This window comes from Anolis sagrei, chromosome 4, assembly GCF_037176765.1.
Source record: "Anolis sagrei isolate rAnoSag1 chromosome 4, rAnoSag1.mat, whole genome shotgun sequence".
Lineage (NCBI taxonomy): Eukaryota > Metazoa > Chordata > Lepidosauria > Squamata > Dactyloidae > Anolis > Anolis sagrei.
This window is the reverse complement of record NC_090024.1, coordinates 171,591,017-171,609,468: the sequence shown is the minus strand read 5'-3', so window position 1 is coordinate 171,609,468 and position 18,452 is coordinate 171,591,017. Positions and strand designations below refer to the sequence as shown.

At 41.3% G+C, this 18,452-nt stretch overlaps 2 protein-coding genes across 2 annotated transcripts in view; one reads left to right on the top strand and one right to left on the bottom strand.

The window, feature by feature from the left end:
* Positions 1–18,452, bottom strand: part of USP24 (ubiquitin specific peptidase 24) — a 106,582-nt gene that overhangs the window by 37,442 nt on the left and 50,688 nt on the right. Inside the window, exons 18-33 of the mRNA XM_060773568.2 lie at positions 18,319–18,450; positions 17,146–17,257; positions 16,063–16,139; positions 14,525–14,665; positions 13,775–13,828; positions 13,380–13,495; positions 11,151–11,217; positions 10,739–10,849; positions 10,418–10,516; positions 10,171–10,341; positions 5,295–5,380; positions 5,086–5,179; positions 4,068–4,223; positions 2,677–2,774; positions 840–935; positions 495–723 (exon numbers count right to left, since the gene is read on the bottom strand). Coding sequence (XP_060629551.2) covers positions 495–723; positions 840–935; positions 2,677–2,774; positions 4,068–4,223; positions 5,086–5,179; positions 5,295–5,380; positions 10,171–10,341; positions 10,418–10,516; positions 10,739–10,849; positions 11,151–11,217; positions 13,380–13,495; positions 13,775–13,828; positions 14,525–14,665; positions 16,063–16,139; positions 17,146–17,257; positions 18,319–18,450 — 1,839 coding nt within the window. The remainder of the gene's footprint in view (positions 1–494; positions 724–839; positions 936–2,676; positions 2,775–4,067; positions 4,224–5,085; positions 5,180–5,294; positions 5,381–10,170; positions 10,342–10,417; positions 10,517–10,738; positions 10,850–11,150; positions 11,218–13,379; positions 13,496–13,774; positions 13,829–14,524; positions 14,666–16,062; positions 16,140–17,145; positions 17,258–18,318; positions 18,451–18,452) is intronic.
* TMEM61 (transmembrane protein 61) overlaps positions 1–18,452 on the top strand; it is a 179,612-nt gene that overhangs the window by 152,595 nt on the left and 8,565 nt on the right. The gene's annotated exons all lie outside the window — the stretch shown is intronic.

Below are 18,452 nucleotides of genomic sequence, written 5' to 3'. Positions count from 1 at the left end.
GCATTATCACTTGAAAATGATTACTTGGGAAAAGACTGCAAGTTAGCATATTGGCGTGAAGCCAGCTATAAAAACTTTTCCCTTTCTTTCTTTTTATAATATTTAGAAATGGTTCTCAATCTTTGATACAGTTTTTTGTGTTATTTCCTTTGTCCATCATAGCAATTTACCCATTTTTGCTATTCTGAAAGCTTTAACAATCAATTCTTCCACTGTCAGAAGGTCTAACTTTTTCCAATGCTGTGCACATAGGATCCATGTTGCAATTATCATGTAGTGCATTACTTTGTAGTGTACAGATATTGTTTATTTAGCATTCCCAATAAAAAGAATTCAGGCTCCAACTGTATCTTTAATTTAAAAAATCCTACAATGTTTTTGTACTTCACCCCATAATTCCTTTGCTTTCTTACAAGACCATCACATATTGTAGAAAGTTCCTTATTGTTCCTTACACTTCCAAGACTTATTGTTTCTTGCCTTGTACCACTTACCTGTATTGCAACCCGCGCAGCAGGGATGATCTCTTCTACTCTAATGGAGGACCGGTCTGAGACAGATAACTGACGATAGGAGGACTTCTCTGGGGTACCACAAATTGACATCTGTCTGCTACTTTGTCGGCTCACATTGCGGAATGGGCGTGAAGACAGTGTTTCCACTCCACACTTAGCAAGATCTTCATCAAGCAAGCTAGGCATTGTTTGGCCAACAAGCAAGAACCTAAACATATAAAGAGTTGTATTGGTATGAAGAATGAATGTCACAGCTAATATTTAAGAAAGATCAAAGTCCAATTAGTATCATAGGTCTCTACTTTGGGACAGTCAATCACACACCTTGCCAGCTGCAGACAGATTGAATACACTCCCTGTCGTGTTTCATAGTCGACTTCTGATGGGATGGAGTCTCTCTGCATGACGTTTACTACCAAGCTGGAAAATAATATTTATCAGTGATTTTTTTAAAAAGGCATATGAGTATATTCTTCTATGAAAACCTTGTGATAGGTTCATCTTACATTGCTGTAAGAAAGAAATGGTGAAATGGGTGAAACCCTTGTGCCGGCTGAATTGCTGACCGAAAGGTCAGCGGTTCAAATCTGGGGAACGGGGTGATCTCCCATCTGTCAGCTCCAGCTTCCCATGTGGGGACATGAGAGAAGCCTCCCACAGGATATAAAACATCTGGGCATACCCTGGGCAACGTCCTTGCAGACGGCCAATTCTCTCATCCCAGAAGCGACCTGCAGTTTCTCAAGTCGCTTCTGACACGAAAAAAAGTATTTAAACTGGAGACTGACATCTCAGACTGCACGGAAAGCTGTCAGTACTTAAAAGCTGCTACTTGTGAAATCCAGGCTCTCATGCTGCTAATCTGAATAACACAGTTAATTTCATTTCAGACCCCCCCCCCCTCCAAATTGTTTACTCCCATTGAAATGTAAGCAAAAATTCAGGGAACAACAGCACTATTTATCATTCCATTGGGAAAAGCTCCAGTTTAGTGGTACCTGAATTTGCAAGCAAAAATATGAAATAGCTGCAATGCTTCCATTGTAGCCGCTCTGAATTTGATCTAATTTGAGAACTGAGCTGGCAAAAAAAAAAGTCTTTCTTATCTTCCTGTGGCCCCAAATGAATTTATGGGGAATACAAGTCTCAATCCCACTCTGTCAATGATTTGGATAGCTGATAAAAGAGGGAGGAATCAACACTAAAGAGCTCAAGATCATATGACACCTGCTTCTAGACTCCAACAAGGCAAGATAACCCATACAATTACAGACTGCTTCTCTGAACCACTGAGAGAATGTATTAACTGAAGCAAGTCATTTGGCAAATGAGTGAGAAGAATTACAGTACAATTACTGGGAGGGCAGGATCAATCGCTGAAGAGCATTGCTAAAAAGCCAGGAAGCCAGAATTCACAGAGCACACTGCAACACTGGTACCTCTGTAGCTAAGGCATCGCATGAAGTGAGATTTGGGAAAGAAAATAAAATATAAATACTTCCTCTCAAATTAACTAAGATATATAATATATAGAAGCTGATAAAATGAGAACTGAGTAAAATGTCAGGTAAAGTTAAAATAATTAATATCTTCACAACATACAAAACATTTGCTCAAAAGTCACTGGTGGTGACTTTTCCAGTACAGGCAGTCCCCAAGTTACAAACAAGATATGTTCTGGAGGTTTGTTCTTAAGTTGAATTTGTATGCAAGTTGGAACAGGTATATTTTAAAGTGTAACTCCAGCCAGTGTGTGTATGTGTGTGTGTCTACACACACACACACACACTTCAAATAATATAGGGAAGGGTTAACACCTCTGTAGTGTTTGTCTTGCTTCCTGTGCCCCTGTTCAGAAGATTTCACTTCACTTTCTGTCGCTGTGATTATTGGATTTTGAAAAATTTAGCTTGTTGTGGAAACAAGGATTGCTGATAAAGCTGCAGATGAGACACTTTTCCCCTATGATAACTCTTTCAGGAGTGAATTTACCTTCCTAAGGTTGATTTCTCTTACTTCCTATTGTCTCAGCCCCATTCTTAACTATTAGTTGTTTGTAAGTCCAGTGTTTGTAACTCAAGGACTGCCTGTCTTGGGAAAGCTCAACATAAACTATTGTAAAATTCTAGATAATGGTTAATCTGATATCTTTTGAACTAACCTCAATCCACCAGCTTTGAGGAAATTTTCACAAAAAGATTTGGCACAGTTTCTTGCCATTTCATCATCTGCTGTAGGCATCAGCTTGGAACTCAGGACCTGAAAAATAGTACACAGATTTCACAGAAGAGGAGCTGATTCTCAATGGAACTATGAGCTAAGGGTTTCTCATCCAAGGACAGAGAACAATATTCTGTTCAAATGGACAAAAGTTTATACTTTGTATAATACTGCAATTCAGGATTAAATCACTTTTCAGTGGCATTTTGTTTCCTTATAGATGGAATTAAATATCAAATTAAATGAGGCTATTGAAGCCACTCAAAAGTACAACTATCGAATTACTGTATTTTGCTGTATTAGGAACATGTTTAAAAGCTTCCTTCTTTGGAAACTTTTAAACAGAGGCTGGATAGCCATCTGTCAGGGGTGCTTTGAATGCAATATTCCTGCTTCTTGGCAGGGGGTTGGACTGGATGGCTCATGAGGTCTCTTCCAACTCTATGATTCTATGACTGGATGGACCATTGACCCTAGATCAGGTATGGGTTAACCCAGGCCCGGGGGCCAGATGTGGTCCCTTGGGCTCTTTTCTCAGGCCTTCCTCTCTCTCGCCATCTAATCCTTCCCTCTTTCCTCCCTCCTGCCTTCTATCTATTTTCTCCTTTGTTCCTTCCTTCCCTTTCGTCTTCCCTCCCTCCCATTCTTCTCTTTTTCCTTCCTCATTTCCTCCTGACGGATGTTTAGCTGGAAGAAGAAAAGGTTGAGAGGGAATATGAGAACCATGTTTCAAGATTTCAAAGGGTGTCCCATTGAGGAGAAGGGGAAAAACTGATGTTCTGCTACTCTAGAGATCAGGCCACAAGGGAGCCAGTTTCAAATGACAAGGAAAGCCATTTGACTGAAAAAAATAGGAAGAACTTCCTGAGAGTAAGGGCGGTAGGACAGTGGTGTAGGCTGCTTGGAGTATGGTGGAGTCTCCTTCTCTGGAGACTTTTCTGCAAAGGCTGTCTGTTGGGTATGCTTTGCTTGTGTCTTCTTGCATGAAAGGGGGGTGGACTGTATGGCCCTTGGGCGGGGGGGGGGCTCTTCCAGCTCTAGGATTCTATATCAGTAGGCAATACGGAGGCCTAATGGATACACCTTTTCTCTCCCGTCCATCATCTCATCCTGACCAAGGCCAACCCTTTTGGGACCCAAACATTTCCCGTCTTTGCTTCACTTGCTGCCTCCAAAAGAGAAGTGGAAGGGGAGGAAAGGGCAGGGAGGGGACTTGGGGAGAACCTCCTCTCCTGGCCCATCCACCCCATTCTGGTCTGCCATGTGGCCCACAAGTTAGAAAGTTTTCCCATGACTGGCCTAGATCATTTCCCACCCCGAAATTTATTTTACCTCAAGGTTGTAAAGCACTCGAAATGTAGACATTCCTGGAGCAAAAGACCTGAAAAGACTTTCAAGTATTGAAGTAGCACTCGGCTGGTGCTGATGCTTTGTAGACAATGATGGAGATTTTGAAGACTGAGAGTTTGATTCCGGCAGTAGTGTTTTCTGAGAAAAAAGTAAATATAGAGAAACATGAGCTACTCTGATACAGCCTCCTATAATAACTTCAACTAGTTCTTAACAGTATTGGCATTTTGACATCAAAATGCTCAGGCACAGCATTTTTCTGGTTAGTCTTTCAAATATGAGCCCAACACATTTGTAAACAATTTGACACCATTTATTCCCTCCCCTAAGACAAAGAAGTATGTTTTAGGCAATTCCTCTCTCTCCTCAAATAGTATTCATTTGTAATCTGCTTATCATTCTGACCCTCAAAATTATGTTCTAACTATATGAAAACCTTTTTTACTGCAGATTTAATTGTTCTGATATTGACACCGTCTAACTTCCAATGTATGTGAAGCATCCAGTCTCTGTTTGCTACTTTCTCAAATAGGCAGCTAGACTAGCAGTTTTAAGATGAGAGTTAAATAAACCTGTGGCTCAAATGGAACCACATTAACTGATTTTGCTGCATCTTCAAGAGATGTGGAAAGCAGGCTAATATACAAATGTGCTAACACGACATTATTTCCCTGTCCTAGTGAGAGTAAGCACATTAGACATGCTATGTCAAGTGCTATAAGCAAAGCACATAAGTAGAGCAAGAGATTTCAAAAATCAATAAACAGTTTTTATTCATATAAAATGAGTGTAACCTTGCCAATTATTGCTCTAGTTTATTCCATTAAAGCCAATGATTGTACAGATTTTCTATTGTTTAGTTTGGCATTAATTCAATGCTAGTGGTAAGGGCTTTACCTAATTTTCTTTGTGTTTATTTCAACCATAATAGGAAGATATGAATAGAACTAAACAATTACTAAACAACAAAAGAACCAGAAGCACCCCCCCCCCCCGATACCTTTCGTCCCAGAGAATCCAGCTGATCAAGAGCTTCTTGAATAGCAGGATCAGTAGGAATCAGAAGAAGTAGCCTCCGCACTCTCAAAGTAATCCTACAGAGCATAGAAAATACCAAGAATTTTTTAAGTACCTGTAAACACTTTATAATCATATAGCCATTTCATCTTGCAATCACAGCATTTTTAGTGTGCCAACAATGTTACTTACCTTGGCTCCTCGAGGTTAGCAAGTTGGTAAAGCATGTCAAATACATTACACACAAGAGCCATCACCACTCCAGGGAGGGATTTTTCCTGAGGATTAAGAATATACAATTAGTTCCTCTACCCCTTCAAAGCAATTTGGCAGAATTCTCAAGTTTTGTACTGTTTTTTTTTTTCTTCTAAAGCAACACATCTAAAACCTGGCCTTGGGATGTCAACTGCTTCCTAACGTAAGTCATTATTAGAAACTCTTACTCCTGAGGAGCTCCTAAGTATAAAATACTATCAAAGATGTCAGATTCACTCAGTCAATGCTGCATTTTAATACATTTCAAAGAAAGGGAAAGTGTCAAAAATATATTATATCTTGAAAACTATATGATCCAACTATGGCTAAAATATAATTAAACAACAGTGAAAGCAGAATTAACATGCTTGTTCTAAACTGTTTTAGTAAAGGTAAAGGTTTCCCCTGATATTAAGTCTAGTTGTGTCCAACTCTGTAGGTGGTGCTCATCTCCATTTCTAAGCCGAAGAGTTGGCGTTGTCCGTAGACACCTCCAAGGTTATGTGACCAGCATGAGTGCATGGAGCGTCGTTACCTTCCCGTCAAGGTGGCACCTATTGACCTACTCACATTTGCACGCTTTCTAACTGCTAAGTTGGAAGAAGCTGGGCATAACAGTAAGAGCCACCCCACTCCCTGGATTCGAACCATCAACTTTTCAGTCAGCAAGTTCAGCAGTTTAACCTGCTGTGCCACCTGTTTTAGGAGATGAAAATACTCTCTACTTTTTTGTTTGCACCTGAATAATTTCAAGTATGTTGATGGTTTCACTTTTGCGATGATTACTTATTTATTTTATTTATTTATTTATTTATTATTTGCACTTGTTAACCGCCACTCTCAGCCCGAGGGCGACTCGTGGAGGTGTACAGAACATAGAAAGACAACAATTTACAATAGATCAAGACCATAACACGACATCTTACTAATACAACAACTAATTAAACTAAAAATCCGCTTCGTCTAGTTTGGGTCATAATCAATCTCATAGTCATAGTCCATTCCGGTGGTCATTCCAAAATCATAGCACTTAGTTGAAGGCCTTTTCGAAGAGCCAGGTTTTCAGGCCCTTGCGGAAGGCCATGAGGGAAGGCGCCTGTCTGATTTCAGCAGGGAGGGAGTTCCATAGCCGGGGGGCCACCACCGAGAAGGCCCGCTCTCTCGTCCCCGCCAGGCGTGCCTGTGAGGCAGGCGGGACCGAGAGAAGGGCCTCCCCAGATGATCTCAAGGTCCTCGTGGGCTCGTAGGCCGAGATGCGGTTAGCAAGGTATTTTGGGCCGGAACCGTTTAGGGCTTTGTAGGATAACACCAGCACCTTAAATTGGGCCCGGTAGCAAATCGGCAGCCAGTGGAGCTGGGACAGCAAGGGCGTTGTGTGCTCCCTGCGTCCCGCTCCGGTTAACAACATGGCTGCCGCGCGCTGGACTAGCTGGAGCTTCCGGGCCGTCTTCAAGGGCAGCCCCACGTAGAGAGCGTTGCAGTAGTCGAGGCGGGATGTGACCAAAGCGTGTACCACCGTGGCCAAGTCAGACTTCCCAAGATACGGGCGCAGCTGGCGCACGAGCCGAAGCTGTGCAAATGCTCCCCTGGTCACCGCTGAAACCTGGGGGTCCAGGCTCAACGATGAATCCAGGGTCACACCCAAGCTGCGAACCTGCGCCTTCAAGGGGAGTGCGACCCCGTCCAGCACAGGCTGTAACCCTATACCCTGCTCGGCCTTGCGACTGACCAGGAGTACCTCTGTCTTGTCTGGATTTAATTTCAGTTTGTTCGCCCTCATCCAGACCGTTACAGCGGCCAGGCACCGGTTCAGGACTTCGACAGCCTCCTTAGTAGCAGGTGGGAAGGAGTGACAGAGTTGGACGTCATCTGCGTACAGGTGATGACACCGCACCCCGAAACTCCGGATGATCTCACCCAGCGGCTTCATGTAGATGTTAAACAGCATGGGGGACAGTATGGAACCCTGAGGAACACCACAGGTCAAAGGCTGTGGTGTTGAACAGGAGTCCCCCAGTAACACCTTCTGGGTACGACCCTCCAGAAATGACTGGAGCCACCGCAAAGCGGTGCCCCCAAGGCCCATCTCTGCAAGGCGTCCCAGAAGAATACCGTGGTCGACGGTATCGAAGGCCGCTGAGAGGTCCAGGAGCACCAACAGGGACACACTCCCCCTGTCTAGCTCCCGGCGGAGATCATCCACTAAGGCGACCAAGACCGTCTCAGTACCATGTCCCGGTCTGAAACCAGACTGCGCCGGATCCAGATAATCCGTGTCTCTCAAGAATACCTGGAGTTGTGAGGCCACCACGCTTTCCATGACTTTGCCCAAGAAGGGAAGATTGGAAACAGGCCGAAAGTTGTCAAATTTAGTGGGGTCCAATGATGGTTTCTTCAACAGCGGCTTTATAATAGCCTGTTTTAGGCTCGCTGGAATCTTGCCTTCCCGAAGGGAGGCATTAACCACCACCGTTACCCACTCAGCCAATCCCCCTCTGGCCTCTTTCAGAAGCCAGGATGGGCAGGGGTCTAGGATGGACGTGGTAGGCCTCATTCCTCCAAGTATCTTGTCCACATCCTCGGGCTTCACAAGCTGAAAAGAATCCATCAAAATAGGACAAGCAGGTGCTTGTGTCACATCCACGGAGACTGCATTTAATGCCACATTAAATTTAACGCCACGTATATTTAACGCCACGTAAATTTAATGCCACGTCCAGCCCAGAACGGATCAAAGCGACTTTGTCTGCAAAGAACCGAGCAAATGCTTCACAGCGCGTGGCCGAGTTGTCAGGGCTCCCACCTGAGGTAGGGGGAGTTAAAAGACCTCTGACAATCCGAAACAACTCCGCCGGACGGTTTTTTGCAGACGCAATAGTGGCCGCAAAGAAAGTTTTCTTTGCGGCTTTTATTGCCGCGGCATATGCCCTTAGAAAGGACACAAACCGTGCTCGATTTGGCTCGCTTGGGTCCGAGCGCCACACGCTCTCTAGTTCCCTCTTCCTTCGCTTCATCGCTGCCAGCTCCTCAGTGAACCAAGGAGCTGGTTTAGCTCGGTTACTTGAGAGGGGACGTTCCGGAGCGATCCTGTCAATTGCCCTGGTCATCTCCCCATTCCAGAGAGCGACCAAGGCCTCGACATGGTCACCTACCGAGGTAGCGGGGAAATCCCCAAGAGCCGTCAGGAATCCATTCGGATCCATAAGCCTCCTGGGGCGGACCATCTTAATGGGTCCTCCACCTTTGCGGAGGTTAGGGGGCGCAGTGAGCCTAAATCTGATCAGGAAGTGGTCGGTCCATGGCAACGGAGAGATGAACAACTCCTCCACACCGCCACCCTGCTCCCATCCCTGGCAGAAAACCAAATCCAATGTGTGTCCAGCACAGTGGGTGGGGCCAGTTATTTGTTGGGACAGCCCCATGGTTGCCATGGCAGACATGAAGTCCTGAGCCGCTCCTGTGAGGGTTGCCTCGGCGTGGATGTTGAAGTCCCTCAGCACAAGAAGCCGTTGGGACTCCACCACCAGGCTCGAGAACACCCCCGCTAGCTCAGGCAGGGAGACTGTAGTGCAGCGAGGTGGACGGTACACTACAAGAATCCCTATTCTGTCCCGGTCACCCACCCTCAGGTGGACGCATTCGAAATTTGTGGTCTGCGGGATGGGACTCCTGGTCAGATGGATGGAATCTCTATAGACCACTGCGACCCCGCCTCCCCGTCCTCCGGTTCTTGGTTGGTGTTGCACGGAGAAGCCTGGAGGACAAAGCTGGGAGAGGTTTACGCCCCCCGCTTCATCCAGCCAGGTCTCCGTGATGCACGCCAGATCTGCCCGCTCCTCCAGGATTAGATCCTGAATCCAGGTCGTTTTTCCGTTGACAGATCTGGCGTTCAACAACACCACCTTCAAACCAGAGGGCCCGCTCACCTGGTTACACCAATTTACCTTAGGAGACCGGTTGGGAATTGTTAATATGGATAAGCGGTCCGAATTAGGCCGAATTCGAGGTCTCCTTGAATTCCAGTTTAGAAGAAAAAACATGATGAGAATAGGAAGGGGCTAACTTTTGTTACAAGGATGGCGAGCGGGTGGGCTTGATGCGAGTGCATTTCAGTTTCTGCCCTTCACATGATCATTTTTTTCTTTTCTTCTCTTCTCTTTTTTATGTACAACCTTGACTTTCTCACAGTACAGGGCCCAAAGCAGCATACAATAATTTAAAATGCAATTCATTTAAAATAATTACAAATGTTAAGAAACTATTAGACAAGCAAATCTATTAAAAATGATGTAGTTAAAACTATTTAAAACACATTTAAAACATGATTACAAAGTTAATAGATTAATAGCAAGGCACAACATTTTCAAATAGCCTTCGACCACATTATCTGGTTTCAGTCTTTCTTCCTTGTTTTCAAGGTTCATAAGGTATTTGTGGTTTATCAACTAACGTAATTCTCGTATTAGTTAGGAGTGACATAAGCAAAAGGTGTGTTTTAACAATCACGTCTGTAAAATAGCTTGCATATGGAGAAATACAAATGTGAAGAACTTTGAAAGGTGAATTTATTTATTTACTACATTTATATACCACCCCTCTCAGCCCAAGAGTGACTCGGAGAGGACCATATAGTTCATGTCTCAAAGATCCTGATCTGGAGAAATCAGTTTTGAGAAGGTTTTGAATAGTTGTTGATGACCAATGCAGGGCAGAAGAAGGAAAAAAAAACTCCCTGAGTATAATTTTGAATGAGAGTAAGAGCTAAACTCTGGAGGACAGTACCATGGCAATGTTTCAGCCCTTCATATTGTACCTGTTCCATTGCATACGATGAACTGAAGACATTACTACTGTTGCTGGAGCTTGTGGAGGAATCTGCAGAACTTGCTGATGGAGTTCCACTTCCCAATGTCTTTACGGTAAGAGCTTGGTCATCAGAGAAGCCTAGCTGGTGAAGGAGCTTTTGATCTTTATGCACTGTTAACTGAAACATAATATTTTTTTTAGCTTCAGCAAATGATACTGGTTTGGAAAAAAAGCTGAAACTGTCCATAACATACCAAATTCTCATTCGCAAATATCTGTATGTTATCCACAGGAGCACTTAACAGCTTTGCTATCTTCCATCTGACACTTCCTATTGTTTCATTGCTATGAGCCTATAAAAAACAAATGAACATAAATTCAGTTCACCCACACTCCAGTTCTGGGAATTGATACTTCCCCAAAACCAATGGATCTTACAGCACTAAAAAGTATGCTGGCTCACCTTCTAAAATATTTTCATTCAGAATATACTAATTCTACTAGTTACACATACAGCTCATTTCCTACAGAGAATTCTACCTTTCTGAGAGACACTCAGAATTATGTAAACCTACCTCTACTGTAAAGGTATCTTTGGTAGATTCATATGTGACATTAAGTGTTAACAGATGTCCATGAAAGGAAGCACCATGAGGTAGAATAGTACGGGGAACAGAATAAAGATCCTGCAGAGAAAAAGAAGTAAAAGTGATTATTTTACCATGTATATTACAAGAACTGCTTCAATTGACCTACACTATACAACTAATATCTTTGTTGGAAATATCATCATAAGACATATCATTTGAACAATACATGTAGTATACAATGGGTTTCCTTCACAATCTTTCTGAAAGAAGCAAAACGGAACCAGGCTTTTATCTAATGGAATTTTATTCATATAGGAGACAAGACTTTTTCCCACTCTTTTCTTGCACTGGGTCAAAATAAAAGGGTTCAGAAATCAACACGACATTTCCCCCTTACCTCTATAGTGATGACATAGCGCTCTGCCAACAGTAGCAGTCTTTCAATTATTACAAGTTTTGTTGACCTAAAGATTGCAATTAAGATAAGTGTTAGAGATTTGGGTGAGCTCTCAGTTCGGTTCTTTAACACCTACCAGTTTGACAAGCCACAAACACAATTGCTGTATGTTTCATCTGTTGGGTGGTGTAAACTTGTTACCTAATAAAATATTTAAAGGTACTGAGATCAGTACTAAGATAGAACTACACAAGGATAACAACACCTTTAGCTGTTTGCATAAAAAACTGAGACATAATCAATTTGTTTGAAAGATGGCTGCTGGTAAATGCAACAGTTACATGGCTTCTTTCTTCTTCAGCAACATGTATCTTGAAGGGAAATTAAGGCTTCCCTGATCCTATGTACTTTAGCAAACTTGTAAGGAACCTCTGAGCTTGATTATGCTATGCATTGTAGCTAATCACATAGTAGGAATGAACTAAATTGGATGAGGAAGAAGAGGAAGTGGTGTACAACCTCCACCTCTAGCAGCAGCCACATCTTCCCCACCAGGGGCTTTCAACCTAGTCTTGCTGAGTAAAAAAATAACTCGCAAGGTATAAACAATTTTTTTCCTAGATTTTTGGTATCCCTGCTCACTTCATTTAAGATCAGAATTGCAAATACAGTGTTATCACCTTGAAAAAGTATGAGAGTGAGGTACAACATAATATATAATTCAGAGAAGGGCTGCATCACAAAGGAAAAAGTTAACATTACAAAGGTCCAAGAAGAAGGTAACATTTCAAAATCCTGCTACTCTTTAGGCAAAACTGTTTGGCCTCTTTCTTAGGACATATGAGAAGAGGGTGGGGATGAACAATCAAGAAAATTTTGATCTTGCACTTATCTCTACACTTAGCTGTACCTGCACTGTGTCATTTCTTTATTTATTGTTTGGTATTACCGTATCTACTCAAGTCTAATGCCCACCTTTTTTTTTTTTGCTAAATTAAGTCTCCAAAATTAGTGTGCACATTAGAATTGAGTTTCTGTGTGAGCTCCCCTCCTTGCCTTCAATGCTGCCAGAAAGGAATTGACCATTTAAGGCACTGCCAGAGAGACACCACTCATTTAAGGTGTCCGTTTAGTGCTGAGAAAGGAGCTAATCAATGAAGGCAGCAGGAGGTGGAGGTGAAGTCAGATTTGGTTTATGAAAAGAGAAGAGGGGAAGGCAAAGGCTTGGCCAAAGGTGGCTGATGAATGGAAACCCACATTACATTTGCCAGTAAATACTTTTTTAATGAAAATTAGAGTATTGCAAATTAGGTGCACATTACATTCAATGGTGCACTAGAGTCAAGTAAATACAGTTAAAATTCTACCTCTATGATGAAAATAAGACAAGGTGGCTTTGCAAGCCATGCACGTATAAATCACACACAAAATATAAATATGAACAAAGCAAACCAAGCACCATTTTCTTAAAAAAAGATTTCTTGCAACATTGTTCTGGATACTCTGTAGAAGCTCTGCTGTAAATATCTGCCATATACAAAACGCACTACCATGCTTCAATATACCTACAGCTAGCTATTGCTATTATCACTTTTTATCTTATGTAATCAAATAAAACAAGCAATTATCACATGTTTAAGATGGTCGAGCATGAATGCTGCATGATTAAGGACTGATGTCTTTTGGTACTTCAAAAGCAACTATTACTTCTATTTTGCTCAATTCTTTTAAACCAAAAGCTATGTTTATTCAGCTCATCTTCCTGTAACCAGAAAGATCTCCCCTTTAAGAGTGTGGAATGTATTTCTACCACATTTGGATACTTCCTGAGCCTAGCAAGAAATATCTGACAGTGGAATATACTGACTCAAAGTGTGGTGAAATCTTATTTTTGGAATTTTTTAAACAGAGACTGGATGGCTATCTCTTGGGACTGCTTTGATTGTGTATTCCTGAATGGTATGATGTTGGATGGTCCTTGTGCTCTCTTTCAACTATGATTCTATTCCCTTTTATGAAAAACAAGTGTCTTCTGTGCATAGAATGTGATTTGGGAGGAAGTCTGTCCCTCCAAGGTCTCCTGTGGAACTAACCTGGTCTCCTAGCCTTCGATAGTTGCCCACCTCTGACTAAGAGGAAGGCTGAAAAAGGAGAAGCAAGTGCATATGCTCTTGACAATTCCAAATGATCTAAAATCTTTGTTTAGGTATCTATTTAGTTCAAGCTTACCTGTAGGGAGATTGTACAGATGTTGCCACAGTAGGCATGGCAGTTGCTGTTAGCATTTTGGTAGCTCTGGTAACAGCATGTGTCAGTGTGGGACCACCAAGTGCTGAACTGGCTGCCTGGAATGAAAGATTTCATATTATTTCTCAGACCAATCTATTCAGCTCTAAGAGCCACAAAGGAAATATACTGTATACACGCAGATATAAAGCTGCATCTGCACTTGTTTTGTTATTGACAAAACTAAAGTTCTATCAACATGGCAAAAGGAAGATGGCTTTATTTTAAAGTCTATGAATATCCAGGAAAGTGGGTTTTGCACAATATAAAATCCAAAGGACTTTTGGAAATCAATTAATAATTATACAAGAAAGAACACAAATAATAGCAACACTTACCTCTAATCGTGTGTAACAGTCAGCAATAAACTTCTTATGGAGTGACACAGAATCCTGAAAGGAAATCAAATTACCAAGTTATATCAAAACATTTTGAAATTAACATATTTTGGGTTGGACAATTTGTTCCCCTCCACATATTGGGAACTAGCACCCATAATCCAACTGTCAGTCAGGTTAGATAGAGATTATCTTATCTCTATTTAACTTGACTGACAGTTGGATTATTGGCACTCTAGCATCTCAAAGGCATCAGGTTCCCTACTGCTAACATACAGAAGACATACAGCCCAGCATTGTACGATAGACATTACTAAAGTAAGAATAAAAGAACATGATTGCTTAATTAATCTTATGACTTGACTCATTTCTCACAGAACCCCCCCCCCCCCCCTTGCGCACAGTTTACTAGTATGAGAATAAACAGCATTAGTCCAGGAACACATCTACATTTTTATCTGAGCTATAAATGTAGTTTTATGTAGCTTATACTTTTATAGTTTGTAATTGCTAGAGAAGTACAAATGAAAGAGGTCAGACACTCATCTCCTGTCAGAGACAAGTGAGAGCTTCCTTTGTCAAAATCTAGCTTGTCAATAACTATATTCACAGGAAGGAAGAATGGTAAGTAGGAAAATTAGAACCTGATGCCTACCTTAGTTTTGATAATTATCTGATTTTGGTCCATATTTAAACTCTAGGACCAGAATGGCCATCATCAGTTTAAACAAAATAATTACAAAGGCTTACCTTTTTCAATCTAGGATTTAGATTAATGTAACTGTAGTTTATTATTAACTGGATAGCTTCATTAGCTATTTCTTCATCAGGTGATTCCATCGCAATTTTCCAAATAAAATCCATTCCAATCAGTTCCAGTTTTTCTACATGCTAACCCACAAAAAGAATGGGTCAATACAATTCAGGACGCTATTTCAAACAGTCCTAATTGCTAGATAGTTACTCCTTTTTCACAGACTAGTAGCTTGATTTACTGAACGCCCCGCTTTAACAAGGAAGAAGAATTATGACTAAAATACCACCTCCTTGACAAAGGGTTTTCTTGATCATGCATTCACTTTTACTCTATCATCTATCTCAATACACCATTCCTCTCATATCAGCAATATAGATTTTCTGCTTTCACGTTAGGAGAATGTCTCATAAAGCAGTATGTCTGCAATTACAATATAATATCAGGACAACATAATTATTTGACCAGTTGTGATAATCTATCATTAGAAGTGAAGGTATTCTTGTAATAGCTCACTTGACCTGTATAGATGTCTCAACACAACTGAGAATTTAAGAAATGACTCTGCTAGAGTGAGATTCCTTTGGCTAATCCTTGATAGGTGCCATCATTTACCATGCATTGCCTTAGCACATGCAAGCAGGAGTCTAGCCAATGCAACAGGCACATAGTAAATGTAGGTATCACAGTGTACATTTTACTTTGAAACACACCAATAGAACAGTCCAGTCAAAAACCTGTAAGGGATGTCAGTTACAAGCCCCTCTGCCTGAATAAAAAGGCATTTTCTTACTCAGATGGTAATAGGCAAACATTTATCTGATTTGAAAACAGTGGTGCAAAATCTGTGGCCCTCCAATCCCCAGAAGGCCTAGCCAGCTTGTCCAATTATCAGGAATTCTGGGAGCTGAAGCCCAAGACACCTGCAGGAACACAGGTTGTGAACTCTGCTTTAAAATAAATAAATTCAGAGTACACTGTCTTCAAAAAGTCAACAATGGAACATAAAAAAATTCATGTATTAAGCAGTGAAATAAAACAATACAATGTTAAATAAACTTTTGTATGCTATATAAGACCAAATGAACATTGTGCACCCAACCCTTATATTTACTTGGGATAAATTCATATGCTATATTGTAGATCCATGTTTTGCAACTGTGAAGAGTTGTTGGACAACAACCGACTCCTAAGATGACTAAGAGGACGACACCATCCACTACTACGATTATTACTATGGCTTAAAATGACTTCCACTCCACTGGGGGGATTCAACAGTTTTTTGCCATAAGTCAGTTCTTTCTTAAATTGGAATCTAACCTCAGGAGCATGAGGAGGTATTTGGAGGAAAAATTGAGGGCTGCATGCATGTGATGCTGAATGCAGCCCATAAACCACACTTTTCTTGCCCCACTTCAGAAGATTCAGCATTTGGTAAATATTTTCAGACAATCATTATTCATTTAATATATTCCTTTGCCAAATAAACATTTGAATGTGAATTGCATGTTGATTTAAGATTATAGTTACTCACCAACTGGGTTCCTTGTCGCTTCAACCGATGATCACAGAGATTCACATTTTCAAAAAAGGTCTTAAACAAACCAAAACCTGTTTTTAAAAATTAACATTTTAAGGGGATTTTGCTATTTTCATTTAAGTGAAATCAAAAACATTGTTCATACAAAACAAATTGTTTCAAGCCAATGGAGAGCCCCGCTAAACTTGAAACTAAACTTATGATGGGTTGCATCCTAAATCAAGAAATAGTTTTCTAAGATCTACAGAGATACTCGCTGGAACACCCCAGCAAGCGAGAGTCCAAAAGTGGCAGGCTCAAACCCAGAGCCTCAATCAGTGGTTGATACCCAATGAGAGACTCCCCCTTGGGCACACAGAAAACTGGGCGACTTGGAAGGCGCCGAACAGACTGCGCTCTGGCACCACGAGATGCAGAGCCAACCTTCAGAAATGGGGCTACAAAGTGGAATTCGCAACATGCCAGTGTGGAGAAGAGCAAACTACAGACCACCTGCTGCAATGCACCCTGAGCCTTGCTACATGCACAATGGAGGACCTTCTTGCGGCAACACCCGAAGCACTCCAAGTGGCCAGATACTGGTCAAAGGACATTTAATCAACTACCAAGCTTGCAAACTCTGTGTCTTTTGTATGTTTGCTTGTTCTGTCAAAAATGTAATACAACTGTTCGGTTGCCTGACACGAAAGAAAAAATCCTAATACAACCCATCATAAGAAAAAGGTGACTTCCTTGCCTCTACCTTTTCAACCCACCAAACCCCCTTGCTTGAGTGACTAGGAACCTATGAGAGGAGTGGGCTGTAGCATGCGGGCCTGAAGAGGAGGAAGAAAACACACACACACAAATCCATTTGAGTTTTTCCTCCTCCCCACTCAGCCCACCTCATTCAGCAAGGTCTCCCAGGAAAGATGCTTATCTAGACTTGTGTAAGGTGGGGTCACAAAGTCACAAGCCCCCTTCTGAGCATTTTAATCTCTTCCCAACTTCAGTAGCTGCGAGCTCCCTAGTTCTCTTCTAAAATCTAACATACAGAAATAAAAAATTATATATTAAGAAAATGAACAAAATAAATACCATTCATAGTGATTTCATAAGACTCCAATTTAAGAATTTTTTCTTTAAAAAGTTGCTGCTGCACATCACTCTCAAGATCATGCTGTCCTTTTGTAAACCATTCAAAACACATCTGTGGATGAAATGTACAGTATCGTTCAATTCTATAAAAACTGGAAGTACCGTATTTCATTGAATCTAAGGCACACTTATTCCCATTGAAATGGGTGTGCTTTAGGTTTGATGGTGCCTTACATTTGCTGGTTTGGTTTTCTTTTCTTTTCTTTTCCTTTTTTTTTGAAAAAAACCCCCAACCAACTATCTTACCTCCAAGAGAAGACGAGGAGGACTCTCCCCAGCCCCAACGGTTTTGCCAGGACCCACCACTTTGCCCTCAGCCTTTGCCAGACATCTGTTTACCATCTGGTTGAGCTAAATGCTACTTCCTGCCTCTCCAACAGACTCACACACTTAGTAAAAGTGATGCATGCAAACTTCCAAGCTTCTTTGCACTCTCTCTTTACCTCACAGGAAAGATTTTACTACAAAGTTTCATTAAAAATATTTTGCACAAAGAGGAAATTCTAAAGGTATTCTTAAAAAAGTGCTTTTCTCTAAAACTGAAGCTTCAAAAATAAGACTTCTATTCAATAGCGCCTTAGATTCGGTGAAAAACGGCCATTCAAGAGGAGTTTAAAACCAGTACAGATGTCAGTTAGGATAATGTATTGTTTATTCGTAAGGCACTAAACAAAATATTATAGTGAATAGAATGTTGCTGTACACATTTTGTGTGTGCATGCACACATACTTCCAAATTTCAACTCTCTTTCATTTGAGCACATAATTAACTTAATGATGGGACTTCACATTTAGGGATGAAGACAGCCTCATGAATACATACTTCTAAAGAAGTAAGTGTATCTGTTTTTAAGAGCTTTAATAATAACAATAATAATAAATAAGCTTCATTTATACCCCGCCACCATTCCCAGAGGGACTCAGGGTGGCTTACAAAGCGCTCAAAGGTGCAAATACATTTAATACAAAAATTGCAGAAAAAATAACATAAAACAATAACACCCAACATAAATATCTCACTTCACAAAACCTCCTGCAAGTATACCTCTTGTTTTATAGCTGCAAGTATAAAACAACAATAATCAATTAAAACTCATGTTGTCAAGTTCTCACCTCTCGATCCAGCTCACAAACATCTTGACCTGTTACAAGGCATTCCCAGATTTCTCGAGCACGATTCCATCCTAAATAAAGTGTGGCTTCTTGAAGAAAAAATGCCAGAAATTTGAGGTGTGCCTCCAAGTACT